We start from the raw sequence: 15846 nt of genomic DNA on the forward strand, positions 1-15846 counted from the left end.
AGAGGAGAGTAAGAAAAAGAAGCAGCAGCAGAACAGGAAAATTGTAAGAGAAGAAGGCAGTAACATAGGGCCAATGGTTCATGCCTATAATCCTAGCACTCTAGAAGGCCAAGGCAGGAAGATCCCTTGAGCTCTGGAGTCTGAGACCAGCTTGAACAAGATCTGAGATTCCCCATTTAAAAAAAAAGAAAGAAAGAAAGAAAGAAAAACAATAAAGGGGAAAAAAGCCAAAAGCTACTTACCAAAATTAGTAAAATTGATAAGCACAAAAAAAACTTCTCTAAAAGTGAGAGAAACAAACACAAATTACTAATTTTAGTAATGAAAGAGGAAATAACCATTGATACTAAAGACATTTTAATAATAATAAAGAAATATATGGAAAACTTTACACTAATAAATTTTACAACTCAGGTGAAATAAAAAATGCCTAGAAAGAACAAGTTAGCAAAACTAAACAAGACAACATGGACAATCTAGTATCTTTGTATTTAAATTGAATTCATCATCAAAACTTTCTACAAGGAAAATTGCAGATCTAGAAGGGTTGACAGATCAATTCTATCAGACATTTAAGGAGGAAATAACACGAAGCCCACAGGAGCTACTTCAGAAAACAAAGGAAGAAGAAAGCCATCAGAACCTAGTAAGATTTATGCTAGCCTTGCAAGGGCAGCTCAACTTACAAACACCAGTCACTGTGTTCACCACATTAGAAGTAAAAGAAAAACCATATGTTAACCTAAACAGATGTAGAACAAGCCTTTGAGAAAACTCAACATCTATTCATAATTAAAAATCCTCAACAGGCTGGGCGTGGTGGCTCAAGTCTATAATCCCAGCACTTTGGGAGGCTGAGGCAGGAAAATTGCTTGAGGCTGTTCCACACCAGCCAGAGCAACAAAAAGAAAGACCTCTCTTTACAGAGTTATAGACTCTCCCTCCAAAGAAAAACACCTCAACAAACTAAGACTAAAAGGGATCTGCTCCTTGATCCAAAAAGAACTATTGAGAGGAAATCATCATCATACTTAGTGGTGAAACACAGGCTGTTTTCATTCTTAGACCAATAACATGGCCACGATACCTCTCAGTCTATTCAACACTGTTCTAGAGGTTCTAGGCAATGCAACAAGGTAAACTAAGAAATAAAAAACAGAAAGATGGCAAAGAAAGAAGTACACAATTTCTATTTGCAGAAGAACATAATTGTTTATACAGAAAATTCTAGGAAATCTACTAAGCAACTAATAGCACCAATAATTAAATTTACCAAAGTCCTAGCATTCATGGTCAACATACATAAAAAAATCAGTTATTTCAATAGAAAATGAAATTTTGAAAGTTCTGTTTGAAAATATCATTATAAAAAACAAAATACTTAAAAATACACTTAATAGGGCAGCACCTGTGGCTCAAAGGAGTAGGGCGCTGGCCCCAAAAACCAGATGTGGTGGGTTCAACCCCAGCCTCAGCCAAAAACTGCAAAAAAAAATAAATAAATAAATAAGAGAAATGTATAAAACATCTGTAGTAAAAACTATTAAATACTGCAAAGAGAAAATAAAGACCTAACTAAGTGAAGATCTATACCATGTTCATGGACCAGAAGACTTAACAGGGTGAAAATACCAATTCTCCCCAAACTGATCTATAAATTCATGCAAGTTTATGTAGCAATAGTGGCAAGGTGATTCCAAAAGTCCTATAGATATTCAAAGAATCTAGAACAATCAAAACAATTTTAGAAGGGAGTTAAAGTTGTAACACAGTACATGACTTCAAGATTTATTATAAATCTATAACAATCAAGACAGTGTTGATAACATTAGGATAAACTAACGGATCAATGGAATAGAACAGAATCCACAAAAGGACACTTACGTGATCATGTGATTTTTGATAAAGGCACCAAAGCAACTCAATTGAAAAGAAAAATATATTAACCAAAAGATATTGAAACAACTAGATAATTACATAGGAGGAAAAAAAGAACTTTAACTGCAACCTCACACCACTCACAAGTATTAACTCAAGATGGATCATTGATCTAAACATAAAAACTAACATTATAAACTATAAAATAGCCACAAAATATCTTGATTACGTGTGTAGGAAAAGACTTTTTCAATATGACAAATAATATCCATACATTTTTTAAAAACTGGTATTTTCTAACTTCATCAAAATTAAAACTTTCTGCTCATTAAAAGAAAATAAATAAGAAACACAGACTAGGAGAAAATATTCACAATAGATAGAAATGACAAAGTACTTTATATAAACAACATTATAAAGAAATTCTGCAACTTGATAACAAAGGAAGCAACTCAATTTTTTTAAATGAGCAAAAGATACAGATTCTTCACAAGATAAGACATATAAATTCAATTTTTAATAGCTATACATAAGAGATATGATGGATAGGGAAATGTGTCTATTGGGTAGATTTGTATTTTGTGTGCATACATGTATTTCCTAGCTTTTGTATACCATAAAGAGCTAGAAGCAATAATACAACAGTAGCAATAAACACATCTAACTTCTAAATACCATTAATCAATAAAAGGAATGAGAGTTCTTGGAGGGACGGCTGACTCCAGGGCTGAGGCAGGGCAAGGACAAGGTAAACCTGAAACATTTGGTAGCACCAGTAACGAAGTAATCAAAGAACAGTAGGTACATGTCAAAAGGATACAGGGGGCCAGAATGGAGGGGCTCCCACTGTCCAAATCTGAGATAATTTAAGCACCAAAAACTTAATGATAGTAATAACTGCAATATAGTTATTAAAAAACATGACTTTATCCTAATAAGTCAATGAACAACTATAAGGAGAAAAGAAAAATCTCCCTTACTACAGGATGTCAACTAATATGTACAGAAATAATTATACAAGTAGAAATTATCAATGGGTACTAAAACTAGTGAGTATCTGATTTTAAGAAAAGGAATATTAACATAGCCTCAAAGGATCTCCCTGTACGTAATTATAACAGGGAAAATAGTAATTTTACAAAGACCTGACAGACAGCACTTTAATCAAACAAATAAAATAAAAGCCAACAATGTTGAAACAAACAGATATGACGTGTTTCTTGCTATTATATACGGAGAAGGATCTAACATCATGTCTGTGAAGTCTGACGAAAATACAGAAGTCAGTAGGAATCATCATATAAAACTAAATTATCTCATTCTATAAAATAATTAGCCTGTATTATGAAAATGTCAAGATCAAGAAAAATTTTTAAAAGGCTTCAGAATTATTGAATATTAAAGAACATTTAAGGGACGTTACAACTAAATGTAATATACAATTCTGGATGGATTCTAGAAGAGAAAAAAATGTTATACTTGGAAAAACTGTCACCATCTGTATTTGAACTTTCAGTTAGACAGCACGGCATTAATGTCAAATCTTCTGGTTTTGGTCACTGTACTGTGGTAATATAAGAGAATACCCTTGTTCTTAATAATTACATGTTCTTAAGAACTACATGTAAGTTTTTACATAATGTTACACTTTATTTTCAAAAATATATAAAGATAAATAAGCAGGATAATAAAATAGACATCTCAAAAAAAGTAAATTGTTGGTGGGTCTGGCTAAAGAGTTTACAGGAGTCGTTACTGATCAAAATGAAAAATAAAGAGGTTTACTGGAGGTACTCTCACTATTCTTGAAAGTTTTCCATAAGTTTGAAGTTATATTGAAATAAGATTTTATCTCCTGCTTATCAATATATAAGGCCCATTAGTCAAAATCAAAAGATAAATATTTCTTTTCACATCTGACATTAGCAAAATACACAAATGAGCAATAAATAAACTGACATTAAATAGACACTTTAGATCAGTGGTTCTCAACCTTCCAATGCCACAGATCTTTAATACAGTTCCCCATGTTGTAGTGACCTCCCACCACTAGCAAAGAAAATAATTTTATGGTTGGGGGTCACCACAACTTGAGGAACTGTATTAAAGGGTCACGGCATTAGGCAGTTTGAGAACCACTGCTTTAGATGATTTTATAGTTAAATTTACATTTATATGGAACATACATACTATGGTTAGTTCTTTTAAGTATGCTTCCACATGTAGACAATCATAGAAAGCTTGTTTTTAGAATGTGGTTGAAAACTATTACAAATTGATAAACTTGAAATTTAGTATGGTAATGCATATTAATAAAAACATCTGGGGCCGCAAAGACATATTTCAAGACAGTTTCCACAACTGCTTTAAGAAACAGATACCATATTGCCCCAAAGATACTATACCACTATAGGGAAAACAAATATTAAGACACATTTGGGGCTCAGTGCCCGTAGCTCAGCGGCTAAAGCGTCAGCCATATACACCAGAGCTGGCGGGTTCAAATCCAGCCCGGGCCTGCCAAACAACAATGACAACTACAACCAAAAATATAGCCCGGTGTTGTGGCAGGCGTCTGTAGTCCCAGCTACTTGGGAGGCTGAGGCAAGAGAATCACTTAAACCCAAGAGTTTGAGGTTGTGAGCTGTGATGCCATAGCACTCTGCCTAGGGTAACAGCTTAAGACTCTTTGTCTCCAAAAAAAAAAAGAAGAAGAAGAAATAAAAGAAAAATTTGGATAATTAATCTACCTCATTAATTTATACCTACAAACCAATTCTTCAGCTGGCATGGAAAATTAGGCCACACTGAGTGGCGATTTAATTGCCTTCCTGAAGATAGTAAGTCATGTCCTCAGTCTTATAGTCAAATTAAATAAGCATGTGGCTTCAAAGGATTACTTTTCAGAATTTGGTCTATTATCACATAAAGAGCCAAATTTTTAAGTAGAAATATTCTCCTAACTTGTTTACTAAAAAACAGTATGAAAATTTAATAAAAATAATTACGATTGACATCATTAATATTACTGAAAAGATGATTATTAGAAATACCAGACTGTCAGTGAACCTTGAAAAGAGAGGTTTTGCTTGGGAAAGTAGTTCACACCTCTAATCCTAGCACTCTGGGAGGCCAAGGCAGGTGGCTTGCTTGTGCTCACAGGTTCCAGACTAGTCTGAAAAAAGCGAGACCCCCATCTCTAAAAAAAATAGCCAGGTGTTTTGACAGGTGCCTGTAGTCCAAGCTACTTAGAAGGCTGAGGCAAAAGAGTCACTTGAGCCCAAGAGTTTGAGGTTGCTGTGAGCTATGATGCCACAGCACATAGTGGCAAAGTGAGACTGTCTCAAAAACAAAAAAGAAAGAAAACAGAGGTTTTGATTGCCAGTAAGGGCTGGTGCCAATACTTCACAGAATCAGAGCCAAACACAGAAACTTGATCCAATTACTATCTAGTCCTCTTAAATGAACAAACCATAAACTAGACAGGTTAAATGTCCTTTGCAAGAATTTACTCATATACTTAATGAGTTCTAGAACAGACTAGATGTTTGGTTTCCTGATTCATAAGAGTCTCACGCTGCTTTTTCTTTTTTACCATCCTGCAGGTCATTTGTAAATGTAGCAGCCTACATTCTATGAACCTTGGTTCTTTCCCCTGTGATTGGAGCGCTGGCTCATTCTGGTGTGATACAGAACCCAAATTAGAATACCTCTGGTCTCAAAAAAGGGAAGACAAAAACACTAAGACAGGGCATTTCCAATTTACTCCCAATTTTGAAATCCATTTTGAAAGCATTTACAGAGGGTCATATCTTAACTCTGTTACCCACAAAATCTGTCCAAGTAAAACAAAGCAATGTCTGGTAATAAAAGGTAATGTCTAGGCCTCAATAGGTAGTCATGAATCAAAAAGTCTGATCTATTTTCTTATTTGTGATTGAAGATTACAGGTCTATTCCAAACATACATTATCAGAGGCAGCTGAAAACTCAGCATGCATTACAACAGTTCATTTGCAAAAATAATGTCATTTCCACATTTTGAAGAATCATCTAGGTATACCCTAAGTAGGACAAACCTTTCTCAGGAAGAATAGCAAGCATACTTGGGAGGTGAAGCATGAGAACTGCTTGAGACTAAGAGTTTGAGGCTGTGTATCTGCAAATGAGATATAACAATGCACTCTAACCAGGGCAAAAAAGCAAGACTCTGCCTTTAAAAAAAAAAAAAAAAGAAAGAAATGTATACATGAGTGTGTACAGACACCCACACATATATAAAGAATATCTGCTTTTTACACTGCAGTACCTACAGCATATACTGAACAGTCCTTGCCCCATAATAAATGCTAAATAATTATTTGTGAAAAAACATAAAAAAGAGATGACTTCTCAACTCATTCCAATTAAAAACATACTAACTCGTCATGGGTAATGTTCTTATGTTTAAAATAGCAAATAAATAATTTCTTACCACTCTTAGAAAAGAGTCTAGGAGTCTAAGTCTAAAACAGAATTTAGTTTCTAAACACTTTCAGTTTAACAACCAATACCAGACTCAAGAATATTTTTAAAGGAAAGTTCTAGTCTACAGTTGTCATTAAATGTCTACAAATTTTCTTCACATTACATATTATTCAAATGTAATAAAGCAATGGTCTTTGAAGAACTGTCATATAGTTTTTCTTAGATAAATACATTGAACAGAGGTTAGCAGAAGTCTGACTTTGCCTGTCATAAATCTCATTTGTTTAATTAAAACAATACACAGGCTTAATTACACAGCTATGTAAGACACTGAAGAAGGAATAAAATGAATAAGCCTATTCTGAGAGTACATATCACAAGCTAACTTTCTTAACTTCTTTTCTTTTTTAAAGAGACACGGTCTCCATCTGTTGTCTACCCAGGAGTAGAATGGCACTCCATCCTAGCTCAGTACAGCCGCAAACTCCTGGGCTCAGGTGATTTTCTGCCCTCCCAATTAGTTGGGACTACAAGTCCATGCCACCATGCCCAGCCATAAGCTAATTTCATCTTGTGGTAAAGAAATAAAGCACCTTTTATTACTCACATAGGGGAAATTACTGCATACACAGAATAAGCTACTTTGTCCTAGCCCAAGAACACAGATTTTTTTTATTTCCCCTTTATTAAATATATAAAGAGGAAGACAACTAGGAGAAAGAAGAAAAGAAAGGATAAAACAGGTAAAAAGTCCTGCATTGTAGCTTGAAAATTCTCATTTATTTAAAAAAATGTGGGAAAAGACGCCTAAAACAAACATGGCAAGGCATTTCTATGTTACAAGAGAAACAACATGCAGATCTTATAATTTCCTTGGTGTGGTGAGCATGAGTTTTCCATCTTTATCTTATATTTAAAGTCTACAAAAATGCTGACGGGGTAAAATATTTATAAAATGAAGCAAAAAATAGCTCTTTATAAAAAGTCTTCACAAAACAGCTTTGAAAACATTCACGGAACAAAAAATGCACACATTTTTGCATGGAACTCAGAAATAAGCAAATAGTTTCACAGAGTTTAAACAGTGACTCCAAAGTGGTTATGTATTAATAATTTTCAAAGGCTACTTTTAAAATACTTTTGAAAACAAATGTGTAATCTGCCCATATTATAACTTTAATGGCATTAAGTCAGAATCTATTCAAACTGAAAGAGATCTTGATAAGCCAGAGAGCTCAAGCTACTAGGTCCACAACATAACAAATGGAATTTAAAAGTCAGCAAAACAAATTAACAAGTTTAAGTGTTTTATTACCAAATTTCGTAGGAAATTATTTGTTACTGATAAAAATGTAGCCATGAGAATTTACTAGGAATGCAAATATAAAGTTTTTCAATTTAATGACTTATCTTACTGCAAAAGCCATTAAAAATCTAAACTAAAATTTGATTTAAAAGAAAATGAATTACTATCCCTGAAATTGTTCATCACTGTACTATCCTTTAATACATCTGTACATCTTTGCTCCAGAAATAATAAGATTAAGAATTATTTTCTAAGTAGAGTAATGGAATAGTGTGGGGTCAAAAAATTGAAACCTGGCTTATGTCCAGAAACTACCCATAAGTAATATCTTGGTTAACCTAAATTTGACTATAGAATTACCACTTCCTTTTATTGCATTTTGCTTTATTGCACTTAATAGACATTACAATTTTTACAAATTGAAAGTTTTTGACAACCCTGCATCCAGCAAGTCTACTGACACAATTTTTCCAACTGCATGTGCTCACTCCATGTCTTTGCATCACATTTTGATAATTCTTGCATCACCTCACTCTTCATTATTATAATGTCTGTAATAGGGATGCGATCAGAGATCTTTGATGTCATACTATAATTATGTTTGAGCACCACAAACCATACCCATATAAGACAGTTGTTATAAGAGTGAATCTGGCTAATGTGTGTGTTCTGACAGCTCCAATGACCTGCCATTTCCCTCTCATCCTCTCTTCAGACCTCCCTATTCCCTGAAACACAACAAACAATACTAAAATTAGGCAAATTAATAATCCTAAAAAAAAAAAGTCACATATCTCTCACTTTAAGACATATGGTAGGCTCGGCACCTGTGGCTCAAGTGGCTAAGGCGCCAGCCACATACACCTAAAGTGGCGGGTTCAAATCCAGCCCGGCCCTGCCAAACAACAATGATGGCTGCAACCAAAAAATAGCCTGGCATTGTGGCGGGCGCCTGTGGTCCCAGCTACTTGGGAGGCGGAGGCAGGAGACTTGCTTGAGCCCAGGAGTTGGAGGTTGCTGTGAGCTGTGATGCCACAGCACCCAGGGGGATAGCTTGAGGCTCTGTCTCAAAAAAAAGACATATGCTAGAAATGATTGAGCTCAGTGAGGAAGGCATGTCCAATGTCCAAACAGGCCTACAGTTAGGCCTCTTGTATCAAACAGTTACCCAACCTATGAAGGCAAAGGAAAAGCTCTTGAAAGAAATTAAAAGTGCTATTCCAGTGAACATAAGAATGATAAGACACAAATAACCTTATTGCTAATATGAAGAAAGTTTGATTGCTTGGATGATCAAACCAACCACCAAACTCCCTTAAGCCAAAACCTAATCCAAAACAAAGCTCCTAACTCTCTTCAATTCTCTGAAGGCTACAAGAGGTGAGGAAGCTATAGAGAAAAAAAGATAGAAGCTAGCAAAGCATAGTTCATAACGTTTATGAAAAGAAAGGGCTTCTATAATATAAAAGTGCAAGATGAAGTAGCAAGTACTGATGTAGAAGCTACAGCAAGCTATCCAGAAGATCTAAGATCACTAATAAAGTAGCTACACTAAACCAAAGATTTTCAAGGTAGATAAAACAGCCCTCTATTGGAAAAAGATCGAATTGAGGACTTCCATAGTCAATACCTGGCTTCAAAGCTTTAAAGGACAGGCTGACTTCCTTACTAGAGGCTAAATCCAGCTGGTAAGTTTACATTGAAGGCAAAGTTAATTTATCATTCTGAAAATCCTAGGGTCTATAAGACTTACACTAAATATCCTCTGCCTATGCTGTGGAAAAACAAAGCCTGCAGAATAGCACATCTTTTTACTGAATATTTTAATCCCACTGTTGAAATCTACTGTCCAGAAAAAAAGATTCCTTTCAAAATATTCCTGTTAATTAACTATGCACTGGTTACTCAAGAGCTCTGATGGAGACACATAAGGAAAGTAATGTTGGTATGAAGCCTGCTAACACAACATCCATTCTGTGGTCCACGAATCCAGGAGTAATCACACTTTCAACTCTAAAACTTTGGAAATACATTTCACATGGGCATAGCTTCCACAGGGATTCCTCTGATAGGTATGGACAAAGTAGTTAAAAAAACTCCTGGATAGGATTCAGTAAACTATATTCCATTAATAACATTCATGATTCAAAATATCAAGATTCATAGGATTTGGGAAGTCAATGCCAGCCCTCATGGATGACTTTGAGGGGTTCAAGACTTCAGCGGAAGAAGTAAATACAGAACAGATAGAAATAGCAAGAGAAGTAGAATTAAAAGTAGAGCCTAAAGATGTGATTAAATTGCTACAGTCTCATGATCAATCTTCAACAGAAGAAAAGTTGCTTCTCATGGAAGAGCAAAGAAAGTGGTTTCTTGAAATGGAATCAAATCTACCCTTAAAGGTGATGTGAACACTGTTCAAATACCAATGAAAGACTTATTATAGAATATGAGGTCAAATAATTAAGTTTGTGAGTTCATCCCAGAAAAAGTGCTTTGAAAGGTGGACTAGGCACTAGTGTTGGTGCAGCTTCCCAAGGGAAGTACTTCAAAGGTGATCATAGTGATATTCAATAATGAGGTATGTAGCACTTTTTCTAGGACGAGTTTGCCAACTTAACTGTCTGATCTTCAACCTTTGTATTACATAAACTTGGTTGATAAAGCAGTGGCAGAGATTGAGAGGATTGACTCCATTTTGAAATAAGTTCTACAGTGAGCAAAATACCCACAACATCCCATACTACAGAGAAATCTTACAGAAAGAATCAACTGATGCAGCAAACTTCATTGTTGTCTTATTTTTAAAAATTGCAACAGCTACCCTATCAGTCAGCAGTCATCAACAGTAAGGCAAGTTCCTCCACCAACCAAGATTATGACTCACTGAGAGCTCAGACAATTATGAGCATTTTTTGGCAATATTTTTTAATTGGAAAGTGTACATTGGTTTTTTTAACCATAATGCTATTGTGCTCTCAAGAGACTACAAGATAGTGTAAACATAACTTTTATATGTACTAGGAAACTGAAAGAATTGTGTGACTGCCTTTATTGCAATATCTGCTTTACTGTGGTGGTCTGGAACTGAATACAATCTCCTTAAGGTATGTCTGCATTTCCTTGATTCCTTATGTGAATATGATACATGTGAAAAACAAACCTAATACCTAACCAATTCAAACTTGGTAGATGATTAAATCTAAAACTATGTATGTACTTGATATATTCTTTTTTATGTCCCTTAAAAGAAACACACACAGCTTAACAAAGAATATGTATTAATTAATTACATCTTTCAGATATACTGAGCTCTCTAAATTTAGAAAAGTCCTCAGAAAATATTTATAACTATTTTAAAAGGAGAAATTTCCCACTTTATACAGTAACATTTTATAATGAAGCACTAATACAATTGTTTCAGTATTCAAAAATTTTTTATTTATTTTGCTATAATTCTTTTTCCTCAAAAAGGAGTTCAAAAGAAAATGTTTTCTTGTTGAAAACTTAAGCATGAAAAAAAAAAAAAACAAAGTCTAAACACAAAAAGATGAACTATCCAACTGTCTCACTGATGATGTTTCGATATAATTTTTCCAAGGCAGCAAGAGTACAAACTTCCAATCCAATTAAGCCAGGATCTATTTCAGTTTTGAAAATATAAGTTTTAAAAAGTAAATCTAGATTAGCTGAATTTTCATGAGGCAGGAATAGAATACTGAATGGAGACATCTTCATGAACCAAAACAAGATGAAGAAGAGTATTGCTCAAAATATTGCATACTGCCATTGTGGGATTTATCTGCTGTCCCTCAAAAAACTGCAGAAGCTTCCTTTTGTCTACCCACACTTGTACCATTCTTTCCTGGTCTCGGTTTTGAGGTGTAGCCAGAGTAGACTCTGGAGGATTTCCAAGATTTTTAAAGTAACTTTTAATAGACACTGTATCAGTTTCTATACTCAAGTTCATTTGACCATTTCGATTTGCTTCCACCAGCATGTAGTCGCCCATGTTCGCCATCTTTTCCACAATACTCTTCAGTGTCTTCAGAGCTGGCAGATAAACGCTCACATCGCAGGCTCGGACACGGGGCTTCAGGCAATCTTTCCACAATATTCTGGGAAGCACCCTCACAGGCAGATCATGGACCACCACACGAGTGTGACCCGTGCAGGACGCCAGCTCCACCGCCACCGTGAGGCAGGGGCGACGCTTCTTAGTCAGCTGGAGTTTCAGAGAGGCAGCGTTCCGCGCGTTTTTCACTGCTCTGAACAAATGCTCTGAAGTCAGCTCCAGATAAATCTCGTTGAGTTCTTCCGAAACCCCCTCCATGTGAAACTGGCGGAAAAGGGCTCCCCGCCCCACCTCACACCACAGCCTGTCGGCGCGGACGGGCGTGGAGCCCGCGGAGCTGAAGCACAGCTTGTCGGGGCACACGCGGAGCACACAGACCTTCGCCAGCTTCGCGACGGTGCCGCTGAGCTGGATGAAGACCTCTATGAAGCCCTTGCTGGAGATCTTGGCACGAAACTTCATGATGCCAAGACAGCGGCAGCTTTGGTGCAGTCCAGAGAGAAAACGCGCGCCACAGCCCTTCCAGTCTGGGCGGTGCTGCCCTCTTCACCCTCCCACCCGCCCTCCGCAGGGCGGCACTAGGGTTCCCCCTGCCCGAGGACCGCCTCCACCTGGGGCCCCCGAAACCCCATTCCCACCCTCCCTCCACCCGGCTTACAAAAGGCTTCACTGTTTCCACTCTGGTATAAAAAGGGTAAGGATTAACCCCCTGCATAAATATCCGAATACTCTAAACAGTATGAAGATCAAATCATCACTCATAACTAAGCACTTATAATCTCTTCGGTGTATATATACGCTGATACTGTCTTCTTCAATTAGGCATCAGACACAGTTACATATGGACGTCTTCCACGCTGGTAAATACAAACCATTTACATCATTTTCATGGCTGCTTGGTTTTGCATTGTATGTATGTGTAGTTATTTAGTTAATAACACGACTGACATTTAGATGATTTCCGATTTTTATTTTATTTTTTAGGGACAGAGTCTCACTGTGTCCCCCTTGGTAGAGTACCATGGTGTCACAGCTCACAGCAACCTCCAACTCTAGGGCTTAAGCAATTCTCTTGCCTTAGCCTCCCGAGTAGCTAGGATCACAGGCACCTGCCACAATGCCCAGCCATTCTTTGGTTGCAACTGTCATTGTTTAACAGGCCCGGGCGGGCTCAAACCTCCTTATTTCCAATTTTTTTTTTTTTTTAAGAGACAGAGTCTCACTTTATCACCCTTTGTAGAGTGCCGTGGCATCACACAGCTCACAGCAACCTCCAACTCCTGGACCCAGGCGATTCTCCTGCCTCAGCCTCCCTGGTAGCTGGGACTACAGGCTCTGGCCACAATGCCCAACTATTTTTTTTTGTTGTTGCAGTTTGGCCGGGGCCTGGTTTGAACCCGCCACCCTCGGTATATAGGGCCAGCATCCTACTCACTGAGCCACAGGCACCACCCCTTATTTCCGATTTTTTGCTATTTAGAACATGACTGAACATTTTGTACAACATACTTTGACCCCTTTATCCAACCATATCCTTGCATTAAATTTAAAGAGGAAGTGCTGGTCAAAAAAATGCTCATTTAGGGCGTCGCATGTTGCTCAGTGGGTAGGGTGCAGGCCCCATATACTGAGGGTGGTAGGTTCAAATCTGGCCCCGCTTAAACTGCAACAAAAAAATTAGCCGGGTGTTGTGGTGGGTACCTGTAGTCCCAGCTACTTGGAAGGCTGAGGCAAGAGAATCACCTAAGCCCAAGAGCTGGAGGTTGCTGTGAGCTGTGACACCAAAGCACTCTACCATGGGGATAAAGTGAGACACTGTCTCTGAAAAAATAATAAAATAAATAAAAAATAAAAATAAAAAAATGCTAACTTAAAATCCTAAACTGGTCTGTAGAAAGCTGTATCAACATTCCCACTACTTTCTTTTTTTTCCTTTTTTTTTTTTTTTTTTTTGAGACAGAGCCTCACACTGTCCCCCTGGGTAGAGTGCCATGGCATCACAGCTCACAGCAACCTCCAACTCCTGGGCTCAAGCAGTCTCCTGTCTCAGCCTCCCAAGTAGCTGGGACCACAGGTGCCCACCACAACGCCCAGCTATTTTTTGGTTGCAGCCGTCATTGTTGTTTGGTAGACTGGGATGGTTTTGAACCCACCACCTTAGGTATATGTGGCTGGCGCCTTAGCCACTTGAGCCACAGGCGCCGAGCCCCCACTCCCTTCTATCTACAGCAATCTAACAGGCAAAATAAAATAAATGGTTTCAACTTGCATTGTGTGCAAATTCCATTTTCATGGCCTTTGTATCTTTTTATTGGGCTTATTTTCCTTAATTTTAAGATCTCTAGGAAGAACATTAACCCTTTGTCCTTTATATGTACTGTAAAATATCTTCTTTAGTTTATCATCTGACTTTTCAAATTGTTTATGGTACTCTTTGCCCTTGGGAAATACTGAATCTTTTTATGTCAACTCCATTGACCTTTTTTTTTTGCTACTTCTATAGTCATACTTTAAAGTCATGTTTCTGATACTTTAATGTTACCTGTTTTTATCAATTTAATTATTTCACTCATGGAAACCCATAGCTAGTCAACACACATAATATCGTTTCACTAAACAGTCTACTTTTCTCCACTGATCTGAAATATCACTTTTATCTTTGACAATAATTTCCATTTTTGCCTGAGTCTGTTTCAGCAATCTCTATAGTTTGTCCCACTGCCCTCTCTTGCACCTACCAGGGTGATTTAATTCCTGTATCACATTTAAATATGATACGACAATTAATCATTCACAAGTTCTTTTAGTCGTTCTCCCACAGGCATTGCCCCAGAATATTTTGTCAAATTCTAATAATCCTCTTGGATTTCTGATGGAAAGTATTACCACTACCTTGACATATCATACTTAGACCTGTTTATCGTCTGTCTCTAGGCACTAGAATGCAAGTTTCAGGAGAAAAGTAGTTTTTATCTGTTTGACACACTCCTATACAAATAGCATAACAGTATCTGCTATATAAATGAAGCTGAATACGTATATGTTAAATGAATTTATGAATTATGTGAAATGTATCTATTACTAGATAATTCCAGGATATTTAAGATATTTACATTGACTCTTTCCATTTACTCAAATCATTTTTTTATGACTGTCAATATATTGTTCAGGTCTGTGCACAGGGAAAGTTTATGTAAAATATATTATTTTGAAGTCAGTCAATTCACTAACCCTCTCTCACTTGAAATCATTTTTCAGTTGATCTTTTATTGTTTTTAAGTAGAAAATCTCACTACCTTCATCCTGTAATTTTGGCTCTTACTCTTCAATGTTTATATATCATTTATTTTAACTGCCTTACTGCATTTCCTTTAACTTCCAAAACACTGTTGATTAACAGTGATATTAGCAAGCATTATCTGTCTTGTTACTAAAAATAATCCTCTTGGATTTCTGATGGAAAGTATTAGCACTACCTTGACATATCATATTTAGACTTAAACAAGTCTGAAACAAGTCTGATATTCAGAAATACTATAGAGCAGTGTTTTCCAAACTGTCATTAGTACCCCCTGAGAAGCTTTTTTAGGTTTATGTTGCCACTCGTGAAATTTTAGTACCATAAATACATAGTATAGTTGTATTATATACTAAATGTATATCTTTATACATTAAGATTTTTTGACCTCTCAAGAACTAATTTTACATTCTTCTCTCTGTTGTGAGAACTCATGCCTAAACATTTCACCATTAACATGATGTTTCCTATTAAGTTTGTTATTATGACACACAAAATATTTCTCTGTTCTCTATCAGGAGTCTCTGTTCTCTATCACAGGAGTCTATGTTTAAGATTAGGAATGGATATTAAATGTTTTCAAATTGGTTTTCAGCATCCTTTAAGATAATATTTTTCACCTACTAATATAGCAAATTAAAGTAATAAATTTTCAATTACTGAATTCTATTTTCTAGAAATAAGCATTAGTTGATTCCATTAGTCCTTTAATCATTTCCAGATTTGATCTGCTAACATTTTACTTAGGAATTCTACATCTTCAATTTTATTTAAAATTGGTCTACAATTATATTTTCTTGTATTCTTTCTTTGCTTTTGACAT

General features: G+C 36.3%; 2 protein-coding genes across 4 annotated transcripts in view; both read right to left on the bottom strand.

Annotated features, from left to right (window-relative positions):
* Window positions 1–15846, bottom strand: part of EXOC2 (exocyst complex component 2) — a 217468-nt gene that overhangs the window by 175617 nt on the left and 26005 nt on the right. The gene's annotated exons all lie outside the window — the stretch shown is intronic.
* Window positions 11348–12187, bottom strand: HUS1B (HUS1 checkpoint clamp component B). Its single transcript, XM_003799343.1, has one exon. It carries the CDS (start codon window positions 12185–12187, stop codon window positions 11348–11350), a length of 840 nt encoding a protein of 279 aa, XP_003799391.1.

Source organism: Otolemur garnettii, unplaced genomic scaffold, assembly GCF_000181295.1.
Source record: "Otolemur garnettii isolate 467f Iridium unplaced genomic scaffold, OtoGar3 scaffold00149, whole genome shotgun sequence".
NCBI classification, from domain to species: Eukaryota; Metazoa; Chordata; class Mammalia; order Primates; family Galagidae; genus Otolemur; species Otolemur garnettii.